We start from the raw sequence: 20,321 nt of genomic DNA on the forward strand, positions 1-20,321 counted from the left end.
TAGTGTTTTTGCATTGAAGGGTATATGACCCTGAAGAGTACTTTCTACAAGGTGTTAGTGACATCCTCCAAGCTCAGACACAGGGCAATGATAACGAATTGTGCTCAATTTCGGTATGTTAAAGGAATCTACTAATTAGCAGTATTAATATTAGATCATAATTAGGGTCCTACCAAATTCACAGTCCATTTTGGTCTATTTCACAGTCATAGGATTTTTAAAATCATAAATTTCATGATTTCATCTATTTAAATCTGAAATTTCACAGTGTTGTAATTGTAGGGGTTCTAACCCAAAAAGAAGTTGGGGGGCGTGAGGGGGAGAAGAGTTTGCAAAGTTATTGTAGGAGGGTTTGCGGTATTGCTGCTTTCAGAGCTGGGCAGCTGGAGAGCGGCGGCTGTTGGCTGGGGTCCCAGCTCTGAAGGCAGAGCCGCCGCCATGGGATGGCCTGGGATGGTACTGCCACCCTTACTTCTGCGCTGCTGTCTGCAGAGCCGGGCCTCAGACAGCAGCTGCTACTGTCTGGCCACCCAGCTCTGAAGGCAGCAGTGGTATTACCGTCCTTACTTCTTCACTACTTCTGCTGGGGCACTGCTTTCAGGGCTGGGCACCCAGCCAACAACCACCGCTCTCCGGCCGCCCAGCTCTGAAAGCATCGCAGAAGTAAGGGTGTCAATACCACAACCCCCTTAAAATAAGCTTGCAACCCCCCTGCAACTCCCTTTTGGGTCAGGACTCCCAATTTGAGAAACGGTCTCCCCTGTGAAATCTGTATAGTATAGAGTAAAAGACCAGATTTCACGGTCCGTGATGCATTTTTCATGGCTGTGAATTTGGTAGGGCCCTAATTATAATATGGCCGTTTGATAGGTCAAATGTGCAGTGGTTGAGTAGAGAACCTATACCAGGAGGTCTAGAAGTTCATGTGGCTGATATGCACACAGTCTCCTAACTGGCCCAGCAGTTACTGCATATGAATATAAGCATGAATCTTAATTACCTTGTGTTGAAACAAACAAAAAAGCAGAAGGAAGGGATCCAATCGTGCAAGACGCTATGTACCCTCAATTTTCATTGGCATCAGTAGGAGCTGAGGGTGCTCCAGCCCCGCATAGGGCCAGAGCTTGGAAACAAAACAAAAACAACAACAACCCAAAACCAATTCTATGCACAAGTTTTATACAGTTAATTTCTAAAGTGCCAACTGTTCCATCCTAATGCATGTGCTTAACTCCCATTAACCTTAAAGGGAGTTCTGTGCACGATACACTGCTCAATACAAGAGTATACGTTTTGCACTCCTCAAGGCTTCACTTTTCATGGGTTACTTCCAGTGCTTAATTTGTAATGGAAGAGGTGCTGGGGCTCAAGCAATTGTTTTACTTTCATAACTGATGTGGCAAGTCCAGACGTGTCAGGGCTATGAACTGCCAAGCCCAGAGTGCGGGGCTCAGCCCTGGCAAACACTGGCACAAATTAAGCACTGGTTACTTCATGGGTTACATGTATATGGCAACAAATGATTTTATACTCTAGTCCTCTGACCCACACGTACCGGGGAGAGTGACATAACGTGTACTGATAGATGCATTGAAGCTCTGACACTAATCGCATGTATTCCCTTTATTGAACTGTACTAGTTATTGCAATCAGATTAAGTCACATTTATAAAGCAGACCATCCAGTTGCACTGAAACCGATTATATTCATTACATAGTTTTAATCACTGTCCGGTGAACTGGCAAATCCAATCAAAGCATTAGTCTTTAATTAAAAAATTCAAAAGAAATATTCCGACAATAGCCAAGCAATCACATCACAATGCACAATTACCTAAAATTGCAATTAAAAAGCAGTTAAAAAAATCACACCTAATCTTTAACTATCCATATAATACAAGAAGCAACAAAGGGCAACAGCATCAAAGCAGATTTATCTAACACTCTAAATTCAGTCAGAAGCAGAAGCTCTAAAGTACACTAGCTGAAGCAGGACAATAAAAAATACTGAGCATGGAATACTTTTAATCTCTTCCATTAATATTCATTTCCAGCTGCTTATAATAGCAGCGCCTCATGGCCAAATCATTAGAGTTTTACATCTGGGTTGCAAATGACACTTTGATTGGATGTAATGTTCAAATGGTCCTCCCCACTGTGCCTCCGTCAAGTCTTCTGCAGAGAGGTGTCCTGTAGTGCCAGTGGCTCACTGTGCGTGCTGACTCAATGTGTGGTTCTGGAAAGATGAAAAAAGGATACATGCATGAGGGGCAGAATAATAGAAAGCATGCCCATACCCTCCTACTCAGTCCCATTTATGCAGAGTTCTACATAAAAGCTTCTCAATTATTACAAAACAAAATGCAATAAAGAAAAAGTACTCATAAGTAACAGCTGCCAATATGACACATTTACTTTGTACTGATAGATCTGTTAATGCTGGCATGAACTTAGGGAAAAAAAAATTTTTCTACCAGCCAAGTACAGCCTTTAAGATTTTCAGTACATATAGAGAAAATGGTAACACGTCACGAGAAAAATCTGCCTTCAGCTATTCACTTAATTGTAACAATTAAAAAAAAAATCTGTATCACTGAGGGATCCCTTCCCATATTTTACTCTTCATTCTCACTAGTCATTGGTAGAAGTACTGGCAGAAAGAGACACCAGATTGTGACACACACTTTGCAATCCAAGGAATACTTCAGCAATAACAGCTGAACCACTAGTTTTGGCAACAGGGCATTTACACTGCAGAAAATATGCTGGATGTGTCCCCCAGAAGTTCAGTCTCTTTACAGAATGGACTATGCTGCACATCTTTGTGAACTGCCCTCCTTTTTTCTTTTAGTAGAGCTGTAACCACCACCTGCAATCACAAACAGCTCTTTAACATAGGAGGGAGACATTACAATCCAGTCATGCCACTTTGTGTAGAAGCCAAATAAATCCAGAAGCAATCTCAAAGCGGCATTTTCAGTGCAACACATACCCATACATTTTGCTTGCATACTACAGCCCCAATCCTGCAAACGTGCATGGAGGTAACTTTATTTGCATGAGTAGTCAAAAGGATAATTTGTGCAAAGGTATATGTGTGCATAAGCCTTTGTAGGATTGGGGCCTAAATGTTTTCAAATGTTGCCACAATGCCTACCAGTAAAAATTCACACATTTTCCTTCATGCTAGTTTTAATTTACTAATTTCTATCTGCCTAGTAATAGAACCATGCAGGTCTCCCAAAGAAAAAGGAAAAGGTTCTAAAATTATAGCTTAATTTGGAATTACATTATTTATGTACAATGTATTTCAAATACATGAAGATATTTTAACTTTTCATAAATCATCTGTTCCTTCTAAATTATCTACTGTTACATCTCAATCAGAAACAAATGGGTCCTCTACTTCATTATGGCAATGGCATCTGTCTAATGAAAATTGTCTTGTGGAAATAGTTAACTAATGAACCTTCCATTCGCAGCCCTAGTCTCTCTAGGTAGCAGTGACCCCATTTAAAGCTGGTATTATTTGCTGAACTGTGCACTCCCAACAACTGACCACAAGGTGTCAGAAGTGCTGTTGAGTTCCTAAATCATGTCAAAAGTTATCAGCAATAGATATTGTGGCAGGGAAATTCTTATGAAACTCTACACAATGATCACTCTTTCAACATGACAAAAGATTAAGGAAAAGGGGGAAGTGTTATAGTTTAAACATGCATAGGGTGATATTTTGTGAATTAAACAATCAACTGATAAAATAGCAAAATCACTACAGCTTGCTTAGCGTAACTATAGCCCATAGCATAGCTATTCCATGCCCTGATTATTGCAACAAATTAAGCTAAAATATTTGAGATCAATAACCCAAACTACTGTGTAGAGAAATGGAAAACTTACTAATGTATTATGAATCACATCTGTGGAATGTAAAAGAAACTGTATTTTTTGCTTTTAAGTGATTTAGCATAACCAAGCATAAAATCTGACAGCTTATGACTTTTTAAAATATGGAGATATTACCAATCATACAGAAGAACCACCTTTGCTGTGCTTTATGTTATTCACAAAGGGAACAGCAAGTAACAAAGTTATGTAATAGGACTAATGTAGCTGTATAGGGTAACAGCAACACTATACCTATCTCATAGAGCTAGAAGGGACCCTGAAAGGTCATTGAGTCCAGCCCCCTGCCTTCACTAGCAGGACCAAGTACTGATTTTGCCCCAGATCCCTAAGTGGCCCCCTCCAGGGCTGAACTCACAACCCTAGGTTTAGCAGGCCAATGCTCAAACCACTCAGCTACCCTTCCCCCTGATAAATGAGCTTGCGCATTAAGACAATTGAAAAGATATTTTTTTTAAAAAGTTGAAGAATACAAAGGTATCCCTGTGTTCAAACATGTTCCTGAGCATTTTAACCATGGCTATTTCTAGTGCACTTCATTGTAATTCTATTTTTAGGTCATCCTCAATACCAATAAAAAAATGCAAAAGGTTTACCATCCACAAATCGAAGCAAGGACTATTCATGGTAGACAAATCCATACTTATTTAGGCAGTGTCATTTAAAAGATAATGCACAATCAGCACTCGATGCAGGGCACACAGTCTACAGTCAGGGAACATGATTTCAAATCTGTGTGGCTGCTGCATTGATTATACCAGGCAGGTCAATAAAGGAAGGGGTATGTGACTCTAAATCTGATAATGAAGCACTCATTGTGAACCCTCCTCTTCAAACATGGGTTAATAATATGTTCTGCCACACATCTAATATAAAAAACATAGTGTTTTGGTGAGCAGAGTCTATACAAAGATGCAAACAAATTATACCCCAAACCAGCAGCTGTATGGAGCCGAGGTCATCTGTTTTCAAGTAAAGACTCGTATACTGAACATAATATACAAGCCATCAGTCAAATGGATCAGATATACATTTTCCATATGCAAATCTTGATTTCCTGGGAAAGTGCTGTTCCCCCTTCCCCTCACATGTACTGCAGGCAATTGACATGCTGACTAATCCCAGCACCAAACAGTTAACATATAAGGCCAAATTTTTAAAGACCCTCAAAAAGGCATTTACAATATGTATGGGTACAGCTGTCTGTGTGTACAAAATCCTTCATCCGTCTATAAGAAAACTGAATCAACACAAGCTAAATGGGTAAAACTTGCACGTACAAGTGCCTGTGAGTACTTGACTGTGGGGTTTCTGTACATGCTAACAGCTAACCCCACAAATACCGCAGATGCATATTTGGAAGCCCTATGAAAATGTGCTCATCTTCTGTGTTTCCAATATACATTTTTACTTGTTAAAATATGTTTCAGACCACAAAAGTGAGCCATTCGGTTAAAGCATGACGACCTCCAACACTCTACCACTCACCAGCAAGATTACATTTCTTTTTTTCCTGCCTAGTCCTGAGGTGTGAGTTTGTGGCTTATTGCCACTGCATTTTGGTGATGCTGAAAACTGGCTACATTCAATCCTTGCATTTTATAACTTTGTTCCCCAACATGAACATTTTTAAATTTTTAATCCAATCATCACATGTTTTTGAGCTCAAATCTTTTAACGGTAGTCATTTTGTATGCCCACTGCTGGCAACAGACAGTGTACCAAGATGACCAGATTTTCAGACCAAAGCAATTTAAACCTTATCAGTACCATCTTCAAAATCTATATCAGACCTTTGGGGAAAATGTGCTAACCATATTATAAATGAAAAAAAATGACAAGAGGTAGAGAAATAAAGCACAGGCAGTAAGAAAAGCCGTTAGCACATCTTAAATTAGCTAGTAGAGATCCCTTTTCATTGCATCCCTTTGTACTAAAACTGAACTATTACACCAGGTAGGCAGAAGTGTAAATTTGAAGCCAGTGAACACTGTATATTTCCCAATATATCAATATTACAGCTATACTTCTGCTAAGTAACGGTTTGTTGACCAGGGTGAAAATTCTCATTTCCTACCAATGAAGGGGTGGTTTAGAACTGCAGTGGGAATCAGGATTGCTTCAAAGGATTTTTCCAACACAGCAAGTTACACTCTACCAAGAACAACATAAAACAAACAATAAAAAAACCCGCAACTTTAAAGGTGACATGCAAAAGAATATTGAAGCAGTCACAGACAATTGTGCTAAATCTTCCTCATCTTCTGACCATGCCCTTTGTACATGTGTAGGTTTGTGCGTTTGGTGGTTAGGGGAGTAGGGCATAATGTATAAACTAACCATTAAAAGACATCATGGCAAGTGGAAAACTGCAGCAGCACTAAGCTAGCCTATCAAGACAAGTTAAGTCACTGCCTTAGTACATGACAAGGTTGAGAGATTTAACTGATGCCAATTCTGAAAGCCATGTCAGATAAAACTGGGCATTGTCCCTGGGCCCCAAGAGTGCCTGGATGCTTATGTGGTGTTTTCTACTCACTACGGCATCCCCAATCATTCTGGAACTGGGTGACTGGTTTTGTGGACAATAAAAAGTTTTACTATAAGGATTAACTGGCATATATGCATATAGTGATTGCTACCCACAGCATAGTTAGTTGGGAACATCAGTGCTTGCATTGGTGGTTGGTTCTAACTTTGCAGCACTCCTTGAATGAGCATTTCTTTGTTATCGTATGGGTACATAGTGCATTATAATCAAAGCACTTGCACAGCAACCTCCATTTTCAGAGCACTTTATCAACAAGAAAGGAGACAGGGTCGAAAGAGGATAACTTAGAGCAGTAGAAAGAAGCTCTTACGAGCTGTATAAGGATTGGGAGAACCACCTCAAAAAAAGCAGCACACGATGGAGCAGAGCTACAAGGCTGGCACTCAGGCTGGGAGTCTCCCACACTGCAACCAAATTTCCTGCCAATAAGTCACAGGTGTACTACACAGGAGCAGGTGAAAAAAATAAAATGTAACTGCAAGGGGTGTGATGATGGTTTGAGGCCATAATACATTCAAGTCTATGGTGGCATTGTGCATCTGTTCTGTATTTAGGTATTTCGTACAAGCTGTTTTGTCTATACATTTGAGCATATACACCTAAAAAGACTGTATATTGTACGGGGTGAGGAGATGGCACAAGACTGGCAATATGTGCCCTTCTTGAGTGAAATTCTTAAGCCTCCTAGCAGTTTTATACACAGACTGGGGACTCTGATTAAAGGTTATAAAGTCTCTCACTCTAACTCCCAATAAGATGAACAGCAACCTCTCCTCAAATCATTTCAACAAAAATTATAACAGATTTGTGTAAAAAACAACAACATGAAACTCAACAGGTGCTTAGCCCATTGGATGACCCATGAATATGAGCATGCCTAGGTATTTCTGAATATAAGTGGATAGCAAGTATTTTACTGCCCACACATCTCTTTAATTCAGCCTGATGAACATATTATCATCTGGCCAGACAGCACACCAGGTTGCATGGAGCCAGGGTAAATGGAAATCACTGTAGTTACAGGCAACAACACAAACTGGAAGTGTTGACTCTACTGATGCTGCAAGAATACAACTGCATGATCTTGTGACATCTAGGAAGATAATGCCTATAAATTATTGTATTTCTCCCAACCAGAGAGTCCTCCAGTTCTCTGTAAGAGCCTCATGGATTCCTCCCCCTGCCATTTTCTTCTCCCTCCTCCAATGATTGTGGCCTCATGCTACCAACCTGGTAGCCAAGGAGGACTGCATAGGATACCTTTCAGAGTCCAACACCACCCCTCATAGAGCAGGATACTAGTGGAGCAATATGAAGATCTCCTTACTCTCCACGTTCCCTCACCTACCCTTTATGGCATTACAGGGGTCGGAGAATATCCAGAAAAGAATCCTTTATTTAATAGCATTCAGTTCTGTCAGTGAAAGTCACATGCACAAAAACCTTAATCTTCTAGTTTAGTCAACAGTAAATCATGCTCCTCAGTACAAACGCACACAAGAGTTCCTATTTGAATACTTAAACTTCCTGACAAACGCAAGCCAGGATGTCTAAATATTTAGGAAACACTATCTGCAATGTCTTTTTTTTTATCACAACCTTTGTTGTACTGTCTGAACCCAAAATGATCCAAAAATCTCTCCGAAAATGTCATTTTTATTTATGTATTCATATTTTATAAATTATGGGTTTTTTTCAATTAACAACAATCCATCAATAAAGATAAAAATCTTTGTGCCTTGACTTTACAAAGAGATTAGTTTAGACAGAGGACACAAGAAGACCCTTGCCTCAACCATCAGAGATTATCGCTCCCTGTGGAAAAACAATGAGCCTTAAATTGGTGCTGAACTAATCCTAAACTTGAGAGGCATTCAGGGATGTCATGACCAACAAGAGAGAGCACAGAGGAAAATCAGAAAACCACTCAGAAGAAGAAATCTGATCGCAGAATGAATAGCTTTATTTTATTTTTTTGTTGCTGCTTTCCCTGTGCTTTAGTACTCGAAAGAAAAATCACCTTTGCACCCCCTTGCAGTTTGTATGTGCTTATTTTTAGAACTGTTTGACAATTATCCAAGGGTCTAAGACTAACAGATGGCCTGTCTTAAAGCCTCATATGTTCACTAGTTTGCACTTCTGACAAACAGTAAATGTACTCAAGAGTGTGCCATAAACAGAGCTGAATGAATACTCAGAACACAATTTAGTTAATACACTTCATTAAAACTGATAGTGGTAACCAATGTTTCCTGTAGAACCAGGTGTTAATTCCCCTTCCAGTTGTTTCAGGTAACTCTTATCCAGTGACACTTATGTGTTTAGATCTTTGTTTTTCAGAAAATACACTGTTATTTCTTTCCTTTCCCCTGATGTTTCCCCACTATATAAAATGTTTCTAACAAGTGAACTCCAAGTCATCATGGCACTCAATAAAAAAATTGTCAGGCAAGACAGGTTCACATGTTCCCATTTCATTTGAAGAATCCCTTGAAATTGTGGTAGAGGCAAACGAAAGGTGGAATATCCTTTGTGAAAGGAAAAGTCTGCCCGTGTTACTGCTTCCTTCACATCTCAGAAATCTGATAACTTGCCATACGTCAGTCAGTCTCAGTGTTAACACACTTTTGGATTGCACTTGAATGAATGCAGTTAGGGCTCATCCTTTACAAATTATTGAACTCAAGAAAATAGGTCTGGAGGATCTTCACCAGTTAAAAAGCAAAGTTGAATATTTCAAATGAGAAATAAGAATTAAAGATGTTTTTTTTTTTTTTTTTTGGCTAGGTTTACGTACTCTCAGGGCCAAATTCATCCCTCAGTTGTACCAGCAGAAAATGGAACTACTCCCGGTTTACATCCAGGTGAATCTGGCCATCAATCTGAGTTTGTCATCTACATCTCTGTGCACACTAGGTAACCAGAACAGGGCAGCTTGATTCTGCTCTCACTTACACCAGTGTAAATCACAGCTCCACTGAGTGTATGAATGGCATAAATGAGATCAGAATCAGGCTCATGGACTGCAGTCAATGGAAGGATTCAGAACTCATAAAATATTAACAGAAGACAAAAGCCTTATTCTATACACGTCAGTCTGCCATCTACATTTGATACAACTACCTCCTATGATGGTTTTAATCTTTATTGAAATGTATCAGCACATAAGTGTTTTTTTTAAATCTTAAAAGAATACAGGAAAAAGTAACTTTTCATAATGTTTATTTTGTGCCTGTATGGCCTGTGTGCATCTGTCTCAGTATCTGGTAGTGTTTCACCTCTCTATCTATCCTGTTTTACCTCTATAGTCACCCTGCTTTTCATTTTGCTGTAACAATGTTCTTGCATTTTGGTGACATTTTCCATTTTATTCTCAGTACCACATACACCCCTACCCTGATATAACGTGACCCGGTATAACATGAATTCCGATATAACGCGGTAAAGCAGTGCTCCGGGGGGGGGGGCCTGCGCACTCCGGCAGATCAAAGCAAGTTTGATATAACGCGGTTTCACCGATAACGCAGTAAGATTTTTTGGCTCCCAAGGACAGCGTTATATCGGGGTAGAGGTGTATTACTTTTTCTGTGATGTTTGATATTTTCCACCAGTTACAGCATTGTATTCACAATTATATGAAGTGATTTATGAATTTCAAAAACTTCCAATCCAGATTGTTTGTAACTAATTAGACTTTGACATCTCACCCATCACATTTTCAACCTTCCATTAAGGTAAATAGTGGCATCCCTTCTTTCTAAAGTTTTCTTCTCTGGAAGCTCAGAAAAAAGCAGGGCGAAATAATAAAAAATTAACTCCTCCAAATATTTGTTTGAACCTGGCTCAGTCTCACATATTCCATTAAATATCTCACCAAAAAGTCTATGTGCTCCGTAGAAAAACCCTGGATAAAATTCTGTTGTGAAAAAGTAAACTGAAGCCCATGGGAAAATTTCTTTACCAGAGCACTTTGGAAATAAAGACCACTTGAGAATACAATGTGAAGAGATAACCAGAGCCTTCTGTTAGAGAGACTAACCGTAAACACTATGATTTACTCAGGCACCCAATGAAACAAGGGAGCTAATAATACTCGTCTTAGGGGACTGCATGCCCCTGAGAATTCTACTCACAAATGCAAATTTGCCAATGACTCTGTGATTTGCAGTCTATAGTTTGCCATGCAGAAGATCAAAAAGAGCTGTAGGAAGAACCTTACACTTCTTACATGTAAGGGAGGTGTACAAATTTAATTACTGTTGTCAGAAGCACATGAAAATGGACTATTTTTAGAACTCCTACACTTACTCTCCCCTCCCCATCATTTCCATCTGACTGAGTACTGGAGTTTTTGTTTATCCAAAGTGTAGAAAAGGGAATGCAGAATCCCAACACACTGTTCTGTTGACAATAGTTGGCCCTTTAACCTCAACTTGGACAGTCCAGAATTTTCTTGGGGAGTTGTTGATGTCTCTTATTCACCAATGTTTGAAGTCCTCAGGAATACTTATGCATACAAAGAGCTGGCTTCTGATCTTAGCTACGTGGGCACGCACCACTGCGCACATTGTAATCATCAGCTCCTGCGCCTGCACAGACAGTAGTTCATCGACAAAACATGCAGCCATACGTGCCTGGGTTGCTTGTTTGTTTTTGCGACAGGAAACCAGCCTCCAAAATTGTATTAATGAAGCCAATATCTTAATTCAAAACTTTTCTAATATATTGAGGCCATGCACTCATCTTAAAAATGTCACAGACACAGACAGACACTCACAACACCTCTCACTGCATTATGTTAAAGACTTCAGTGGCAGTTCCAGCTCTGATCTCTTTTTATCCATTTACAGGTCCACTCTGCGTAGCAGTGTTTCAAAATCATTTGTGAGGAGGGAACTATTTTCCTGTAATCCTTGTTAGCTATTGTTTGCCAAAATATGTCACTGTGGATCATAACTTTGTGGATTTATTTGAAACCTATCTGTAGCACATCTTGTTAATGTCTCTGTGATCTAAGGTAAATTACATTGCTGAAGCCAGTTAATTGTTCATTTCTTTGAGGGCTGGCATCATCATTACAGTACTCTTTATGGTGGATCTTCTTCGCACACGCAGTAATTCAGTAATTTGCGCTATAATCTTGGATTTAGTTGAGACCAGTGCTCATATACTCCCTTTTATTCTAAAAAGACTTTCAGCCACAGGCATAGATTGACTTCTGTATTTGGGGGAGATGGACAGCTCCAGTCAGGCCAATGGGCCGCGTGTTGGGGGCGGCAAATTCTGCGCCTCTCCGAGGCTTGCAGTTTGCGGGGCAATGCCATTCGACCCTCCCCATGTTATGCCCACACTTATAGCAGGGGGAAAACATTCTACAGAGAACCTTTTAAACTCATCAGTTGAAATGCACAGAAAATAGACAAATGCATAGCTGTGCTGAAGGTACATTTCTATGGGAACAGAAACCAGCAAAAGTCAGGAAATTCAACATTGAACCTAAAACAGTATCCTTAACCTACTCAGTTGTTCCTGGGTATCATAGGAGTCACTGAACAGCAGTTGATTTTACTGTAGCTCATTTGCGGCAAATCTTGGGTACCGTTTAGCTGAAGATGAGGATAAGGAACAGAGAGTTTCAGCCTTAACTGTGAGTTTTAACACATTTATTATATTTGGTCACAAACAATGTTAGAGAGACAAATTCTACAGTTTTCACTCAGGCAGTATCCTCATTGATGTCAATGGGAATTTAGTCTGAATGAGAACTGCAGAATTTGGCCCACAGGGACAAATTCAGCATTTGAACAAGCAGGTGCAATAGCACTGACTTCAAAAGAGTTATGTCCACTTACATCCAGGTGATAAAACATCACAGTTCCTTCATCTGCAACTTTTTTAAAAGCTGCAATTAAATTAAATCTCCATCTAATGGAATATTGATATGACAGACTCCATTGACTTGGATCATGGATACATTTTTCTTGAAGGCAGATAAACATGAATCCATATAATTTGGTATGCATGTATTGTTATACCAGCCTTCCATTTGATGTGATGCGTCATCTAGGATGTATGGGCTCTTTTATTACAATTAAGAACAACTGCAAGTTTCTAACTTTAAAGGTCTCATGTACTAAAGGGTATAAACTGCCCCATATAAAACAGTTTGAATGCTACAAAATAACAAGGCCTCGGTCTATAAAGTACTTTACACGATTCCTCTCCACTAGTGTATGTGCAGGATGGATATGGAAACCTACAAGCATAATTGTGATCAGCATTCTGCTTGTCTAATTCAGACAAATGAACTCAAAGGGGCTACTTTTGTGAATAAGGCAAGCAGGACTTGGTCATGTGTGTTTAATAATGGGGCCAAAATATTTCTGAGACAAGATGTGCCCACCAAGCCACCACAAGACAAAACAGTGATCAGATAGCATCTTGTGACAAGATGGCACAAAGGCATGTACAGTTGTTTCCTTGAAAAGGTCCATTTTTCCAACTAACACTGTCAAGTTACCAGGTGTTGTTACTCTTAGGAAAAGCTGATTTCTTCATGATAGCCACTTTATTTTAAAAACCAATCACTACTGACACAATAATCTCTAAACAGGATGAGGAACAAGAGAGTATATATATATATAATTTGCATTTATATCCAAATTCCAGTTGTGTATTATCTATCTAAAACGATCTATGTTCTTTGGAGATGTTACAACAATTCTGCATTGGTTAAGTATAGATCATACAGAATACTGCTAAGCATTCCATTCATTTTAAAACTTGCAAAGACAGAGTAAGTTGTTACCTATCAGTCCATTAGAGTTTATTGTATAAATCCAGGTCACTGCACATATGCACTAAGCCTGTATATCAAACATTCCCATGCCATTTTTGTTTAAGGAAACCAGACAATGCAGAGTAAGCACAATCTTCGAACAAACTATGTTTCCTGCTTTTCCATTTCCCCCCGTCCGCCAGATCCAAGCATCACAGAACAGTTTCCTCCCCAAAATGTATTTTGTGACAACAAAGTATTTATTAAGAAACAGTATTTTATCAGCATATTTGCAAACACTTTCAAACTATTTAAAGTTACTTTCAAAAAAGTGTATTGCTCTGGGGTGGCTCCAGTTTTAACCTGGAGACACAGTATGTCTGTGGATATATTAAAACTCCCAGAAAATAGATGGTTAAAATGGAAATACTGACAGAGCTTTGGTGGCAAAAACATCAATGTTGAAACAACTCCACTGGCTAAATACGAACCCAGAGGTAAAAGAGCAAGTTATCAAGCAACTTTTTAACTGCTCCACCTCCTTTTGTTCTATGTGACCCTATCTATCAGAGTACCCTTCTTCCTGACCTCCCACCATGCCTGCTTCACACAGCTCACCATGGAGGCCTATACTATAGCCACCAACCTTCCAAACAATGGGAACTGGATAGGACCTTCGCTGAAGCCAGTCTGTACTCTTTAAATCAGATGGCGAGGCTGCTGCTGAGCAATGTGAGACACGACAAGGCACTCCTTTCTTGTCTTCTCGGCCCAGCATCCAGGGATGAATGTGTTATTTCCATAGCAGTCCCATGTCATGAAACCCTGGGGAGCCAGAGCTTGGCATTCAAACCCAAGTATTTTGCTAGCCAGCGCAGAGATACACCCAAAACCTTTTAATTTTTAAATTAACTATTTAATGCTGTGACGTTCATGGGGATTTCAGATACCTTTACAATTAGAAGGTATTGTTAAAAAACAATAAATCCCCATGAACGTCACAGCATGGGAATGTTTGATATTTTTTATATCAACTATTTTTTAACAATACCTTCTAATTGTAAAGGTATCTGAAATCCCCATGAACGTCACAGCATGGGAATGTTTGATATACAGGCTTAGTGCATATGTGCAGTGACCTGGATTTATACAATAAACTCTAATGGACTGATAGGTAACAACTATTTTTACAATACCTTCTAATTGTAAAGGTATCTGAAATCCCCATGAACGTCACAGCATTAGGAAATATCAGTATGACTGAGATCAATCCAGGATTTTCTGTGTCAAGTTTAGGCCTCAAAGCTAAAACACACACATTATTTTCGAAGTTTGTTGGGATAAAGAAGATGGTTGCCATAAACCGGGAAAAATAATATAGAGGACAAAACAAACAGTGTTTTCCCTCCCTCCAGCTGTTTTAAAATCAAATAATTCATTTCTGCTGGATGTAAATTTCAGATTTAAATGAAATCCCAAACCCTGAAGATACCACATAGTGGAGTCTACAGTAGCATAGTAGCACTTTTAATTTTGTGAGGTGGAGGTTTAATGTGTTGTAGTGTTAACTATTAACCTTAAAGTCTATTGGAAGAAATAAAACCAATTAGAAGGCAGCTGACAATATGCAAATATGTGTATATCAGTCTCATACACAGAGTTAAAAATACCTGGCCACTGAAAAGGATTTTCTCAGTCCACTGGGGTTCAGCTATGTTGAGATTGAGATGTTTATTTTTTCCTGCAGCAGTGTTGGGAATTTCTTCTAGAATATTTTCCCATCTTGCTTTTAAGTCAGCAACATACCAAGAACCTTATTATACGTAGGAAAACCCTGCAATTATGAACACAACCAATATTTCCCTCATCTCTCCCAAAAAGAACAAAACAAAACAAAAACCCAAACCAGAAGTTCAAATACTGCTGGTCTGAAGGCTACTGTAAAAAATCCAGAGGATACATTCATATTAACTATTACAAACATATCTATTTGCATACAGACTATTGACTGATACTGATGAATCCACTAAAATGTAATTCCAAGTCCACCAGCATCTGTCCTCTTCTAGAAATAAAGTTAATGCTTTTCAATACCTGTGAGGCTTTAGAATGTCTATTTCCACTGAAGTAAGGTTTGGTTTTGGTTCACTTTGCAAAAAAATAAAAAAATTAAATAAAAATAGCAAGTGCCTTTTCTTTTAAAAAGGTCAAATTGAGCTTTTTTAAAGAACAAGCAACATTTTAGCAAGCCAGACAGGACAAAAGCCAATCAGATAAATGGCCTGTGTAATGATTTAGAACGAAGGATGCCTCGGGTTTCTTGAAAGGGTTATAGTATAGGTCTTGGCACAAACAATCTGATATGTTCAAGCTTACATCTCTTTTACTGCAGACAAGAAATTCACTAAAATAGATAAATAATGAATGTGGCCAGGGATCTCTGCTGGTACTACGGCTGGTTCTGCAAGATGCTGGAACAGAAACACAGAATGCTCCATGTTTTTGTTATTAATGAATCCTTGTTCTCCTACAATAAACACAGCATATTTTATCTGAAATGGCTTCTGCAGCACATACAATATAAGTTTCAGCTCTCCAAAAGTGCCAGCAAATTGCAGAAAGATAAGTTACAAAGACATACCTAATTTGCTGTGATGAATTGTGTGCATGCTTCAGTGATCAAAACTGCAGCTGAGACCTATTATATTTAATGATCTAGACGTTTCTTGTGAAAACACTCAGGCATATATTGTTATGTCTGGACAAGCAACCAAGTTTTGCTCTAGCAGCAAGCAAATGAACGGACTGCTCTTTCAAAAGCATGCTACACACCAGTTTCCATGAGCTATTTAACCAGAGAGGTGGAACAAGCTCCAGTAGTTGCTTAAATTATATGAATGTTCTGCCCCTTCAAATGTACCACTCCATGATCCTTTAAAAACCTCAAATCGTTCTTTAAAAACTGTAACGACACCTACAGGAGGAACCAGAGCTAATCAACTATCAGACCACAAGCTATTTGTTACAGTAGCTGTTAGATATCCCCTCTTCTTTCCCCCACTGGATGGACAGAGGTGTAGACACAGGGGGAGAATTTGTAGAAATTTAGAGGAAAAACAGCTGCTCAGTTTTATTAGCAGTCGCCTAATTGCAGGTCTTAAGAATTTGCTACTTGAAATATAGTCTGGGACTAAAGTATGGCTCTGACAAAACACCTCCATGCTGGGAAAGGGGAGGAGATTCACTGCCTGAGCATCAGTACCAGGAAGTATTATGGTTTGGTAAGGCATACTACCTCCTGGGTACTGGAGAGAGAGCACTGGGTACCAGGATCTGCTTCCCCTTTAAATGGACTAGCCAGTGCTCATTCAGTTTTATCAAGCTAGTCCCCTCACCAGCAACAGGTGCCAGCTGTCCTCTCCACACTCCCACCTGCACCTATCACTCACAGCCCCGCTCTGGATAATGGGTGTCTCCTGTGTGAACGTGCAATGGGCGAAGTCAGGAAAAGGTGTTTCCTGTGACTCCATACAGAGGCAGGTATTATTTGACCCACAGAGAGAGATGATGACCTCATGATTAACATACAGGCCTAGGAGTTAAAGGATCTGGGTCTAGGTCTGGCTCTGCCAAAAAAAATTCTCAGTGGGTTTGGGCAAGATACTTAATCCCCCCCCCCCCCCCCCCCCCGATTTGTAAAACGGGGTTAACACCAACCTAGGAAAGGTGCTGAGAAATTTAATTCATTATTGTTTGTAAAACACTCTGAGATCTGCAAATAGAAGGTGCTGCAGAACTATATGTTAATTTTTTGTTTAGATCAGAGGTTTCCAAACCGTGGGGCGTGCCCTCCCCCTCTCCCCCCCGGGAGGCACAGAGGATGTTCAGGAAGGTGAGTGGCAAAGCCAGGTGGGGGTTGGGCCAGCCCTCCATGGCAGGGTGAGAGCACCTGCTCCACCCCCTGACTCACCTCAGTGCGCCACCCAGCTTGCGGGTCAGTGTCAACATCCACTGTGACTGCGCCACTTTGCGCTCCTGGCATCCTCCACACCCAGCGTTGGCTCCGCCCCCAGAGACTGTTACCACACCTGAGAACCCGAAAGGGGCGGGGAAGGTATTGCGTCTATTTTTGTCTGGTTTGGGAAGGCACAACCAAAAATTGTAACTCAAAGGGTGGGGCTCAGCTCACAAAGTTTGAAAACCGCTGGTATAGATGATGATGACTGATAATATTTGTCCCTACAGAGTCAAGAGCTAGTTCTCCCTCCCTCCCCAGTCAGTCTGATTTCCAATGCTATCATTCATTGTTGAACAAAGTGGAATGAAACACATGCTTGTGAAACTGTCTCTAGCAGCATGGCCTTTAAAGTACCATTTCATTCCTCTGCTGAGCTGCTATATTCTGTCACACTTGTAATTTGTGATAATGTGGTAAAGAGTGAAGAAAAAGTGTTGGTTAATTGTTGACATAACAAAATTAATTTTCCATCCATAAACTTTTTCTCCTTTCTCCTGTGAGCTCTGATGCAATGTTACTGACTGGCACCGCTGAAATGCCACCTTGCATTTCTCATAGTTAATTTCTCTCTAAATGTCATTAGTAATTGTTATTGCCAGACCAGAGAGTGCAATCTGGTCTTCCAGAAAAAAAAAATCCACCTTTCATTTCTTCTCCTGGGCCGTCTCCATTTGGTCATGAATGGATATTTAATAGTAAAACAGTCCAATGTACTCATGTCTTCCCGAGCTAAGATCCAGTGTAGTACCTGGAAGTGTATTTATTTATTTATTTTCATACAGTATGAATGGATCTTTATTCCACTGATATGAGTACAGAATTGCTTATTCAAAGGTTTCTCTAAAACACTTATTTCAAGAGCACTACCAAGTCCTATTCAAACAGAGTACATAAGTTATCAAAGGAAAAAAACCTTTAAAGTATGCAAGCACACTTTCCCCGGATATATGTAAGGAGTACATCAATTATATTTTTTTGGGTAAGCAATGATTAAAAATAAAAAAAGAGGCTTTTCCATCAATCTTATTATTCTTTTTCTGTCATATATATGAAATCCCTTTAGTAAAATGGATGTGGAAACTCAAATCTAGCTCTGAGCTAGATGAATGTATTACACACACACACACACACACACACACACACACACACACACAACCTATCTAGGTAAGCACATGGTCTCCCTCACTGTAGTATTGGTAAGAGGCATGTGTGTTTGTGAGAGAAACAGACCAATTTTGCACTTAGTTCTTGAAGTATTTAGATCTATGGACACTATCATCCCTTGTGGCAGTGAATTATACAGTCTAGCTCCAGCTCCAGTGAAACTTCTCTTTCCAGAGATCCTGTGCCTCTCCCATTGGTTGGCAGTTTCATAGTTCTAGTGGAACATAGCTGTCAATGGAAGCCATGATCACAGAGGGAAAGGAGATCTCTCAGGTACTTAGGGTCACTTTCCGGGAGAGTTGTGAATATCACGACAGAGCCCTTGAACTGGACAATGTATTCAACACATTTGTCTGGGTGTGCACGTGCGTGTATATATATAGCCACACACACTCTTGTCTGTCACAGGGTTTACTTTGAAACATATATAAATTAATCTAGCTCAGTCAGATTTGTAATCCCATATTCCTTTAACCAAAGGCATCTGAGCTCAGAATTGTCATTTGGACGTTTCTGACTAGGGATTGTGCTTTCAATAATACAACTGATGCATATACATTGTCTCTTGGCTGCTTACACTCCTGGCCATCTGTTAGGATGGCATGGTGCCTGCTCAGAAGTTGGTTGGACCCTTGCCCTAGGGCATAGATGACAGGCAACAATGGGTTTAGATGGACAGCCTGAATAGCGGTTCCACGTGCCATCTCTACTGTAGGAAGTCCCTTCTCTCTGCCAGCACTGCCACATTGGAACTACATGCCTCCTTACACTTGATCACACATGTTGACACTTGGGTGCACTTCAGTGCATTAATGACTCAACCAATGGCTTTCACCTGACACCCTTTTCTTCCACTCTGCATCACTGCTGGGTATTCTGCACATGCTAATGTGAAGTTATGTACACTTTGTTAGCCAGGGTGAGTCACACAACAGCATTAACAGTATTTGAAGCGGAGGGACTTTTCATGGTACAGAACAGACTGCTGAAATACCAGTAATTTCCAAGCTCAGTCTCAGGTGAATCTTTGTTAGCCTGAGAGCTCACACTGGATCTTGCTGAAATGACACAAGAGATGCCGTATGATGCAGATGCAATTTTTTGATATGCTGATCAGAATCTTCTTTGAGTAACTAAAGGATAAATGATGTGTACCTTAACCAAATCAAGACACAAGACAATTCAAGATCTCTGCAACCTTCTCTGTTCACAGCTAGAAGGGGGCAAGGACAGTGAACAGGCAATACATGATCTGTTTGTTCCAAGAGTCTTTGCCATTGACCCCTGCTGTTGCCAAGAGGTCATTAGGCATCCATTTAATTATTCACTTGCTCTGTACATCCATTTTCCTAAGATGTTACCATTCAAGTGATAAAAGAAATCAATGCTGTCATCTCAGAGACCAAAGAGGAAGTATGTTAAATTCTCCATCCCCTATCCTTGGAGTTGCTGTGGCACCCAATGATGCCTACTTGATTATCAATTCATCGTACTGAGTGAGAACAAAGGAACAGAGACTGAAGCAACAGATTTTGGAGGGGAACTGGGAACCAGGATGTGAGGTTTTATTCTAAGACACAAAGCCAGGCCTCCTCTTTCACTGGTATCTGGAAGACAGACTCTATTGGCAATACACACAAAAAGCACCAGAAAACAAGACAGAATGCATTAAATAACATATGACCAAGTTATGCACCTTTCTGGAGAAGTAGTCAATCGGTGCATGGATGTCAATGTTTTCTCTAAACATGTCGAGTCAGTCCATCATCTTCAGCACAGATTACCTTCTTGGCAACAGATGTGCACACAGAAAGTGTAAAGTCTTGTTCCATGACAAAAGCACATTGCCAAGTCACAATGAGGGATGTAGTGGCAAGCACTCTTGGTTTCAGAACTAGGAATAGA

The 20,321-nt window shown here is 40.0% G+C and overlaps 1 protein-coding gene across 6 annotated transcripts in view; it reads right to left on the reverse strand.

Moving 5' to 3' along the window:
* Positions 1–1,608: 1,608 nt before the first annotated feature.
* The window catches only part of ZNF423 (zinc finger protein 423), a 319,770-nt gene continuing 301,057 nt past the window's right edge, over positions 1,609–20,321 (reverse strand). For all 6 annotated transcript variants that reach the window (XM_034788253.1, XM_034788252.1, XM_034788251.1 and 3 more), the window contains one exon: positions 1,609–2,235. In XM_034788253.1, the coding sequence (XP_034644144.1) occupies positions 2,206–2,235 (30 nt within the window). In that variant the 3' untranslated portion in view covers positions 1,609–2,205. The remainder of the gene's footprint in view (positions 2,236–20,321) is intronic.

This window comes from Trachemys scripta, chromosome 13 (genome assembly GCF_013100865.1).
Source record: "Trachemys scripta elegans isolate TJP31775 chromosome 13, CAS_Tse_1.0, whole genome shotgun sequence".
Taxonomy (NCBI): domain Eukaryota; kingdom Metazoa; phylum Chordata; order Testudines; family Emydidae; genus Trachemys; species Trachemys scripta.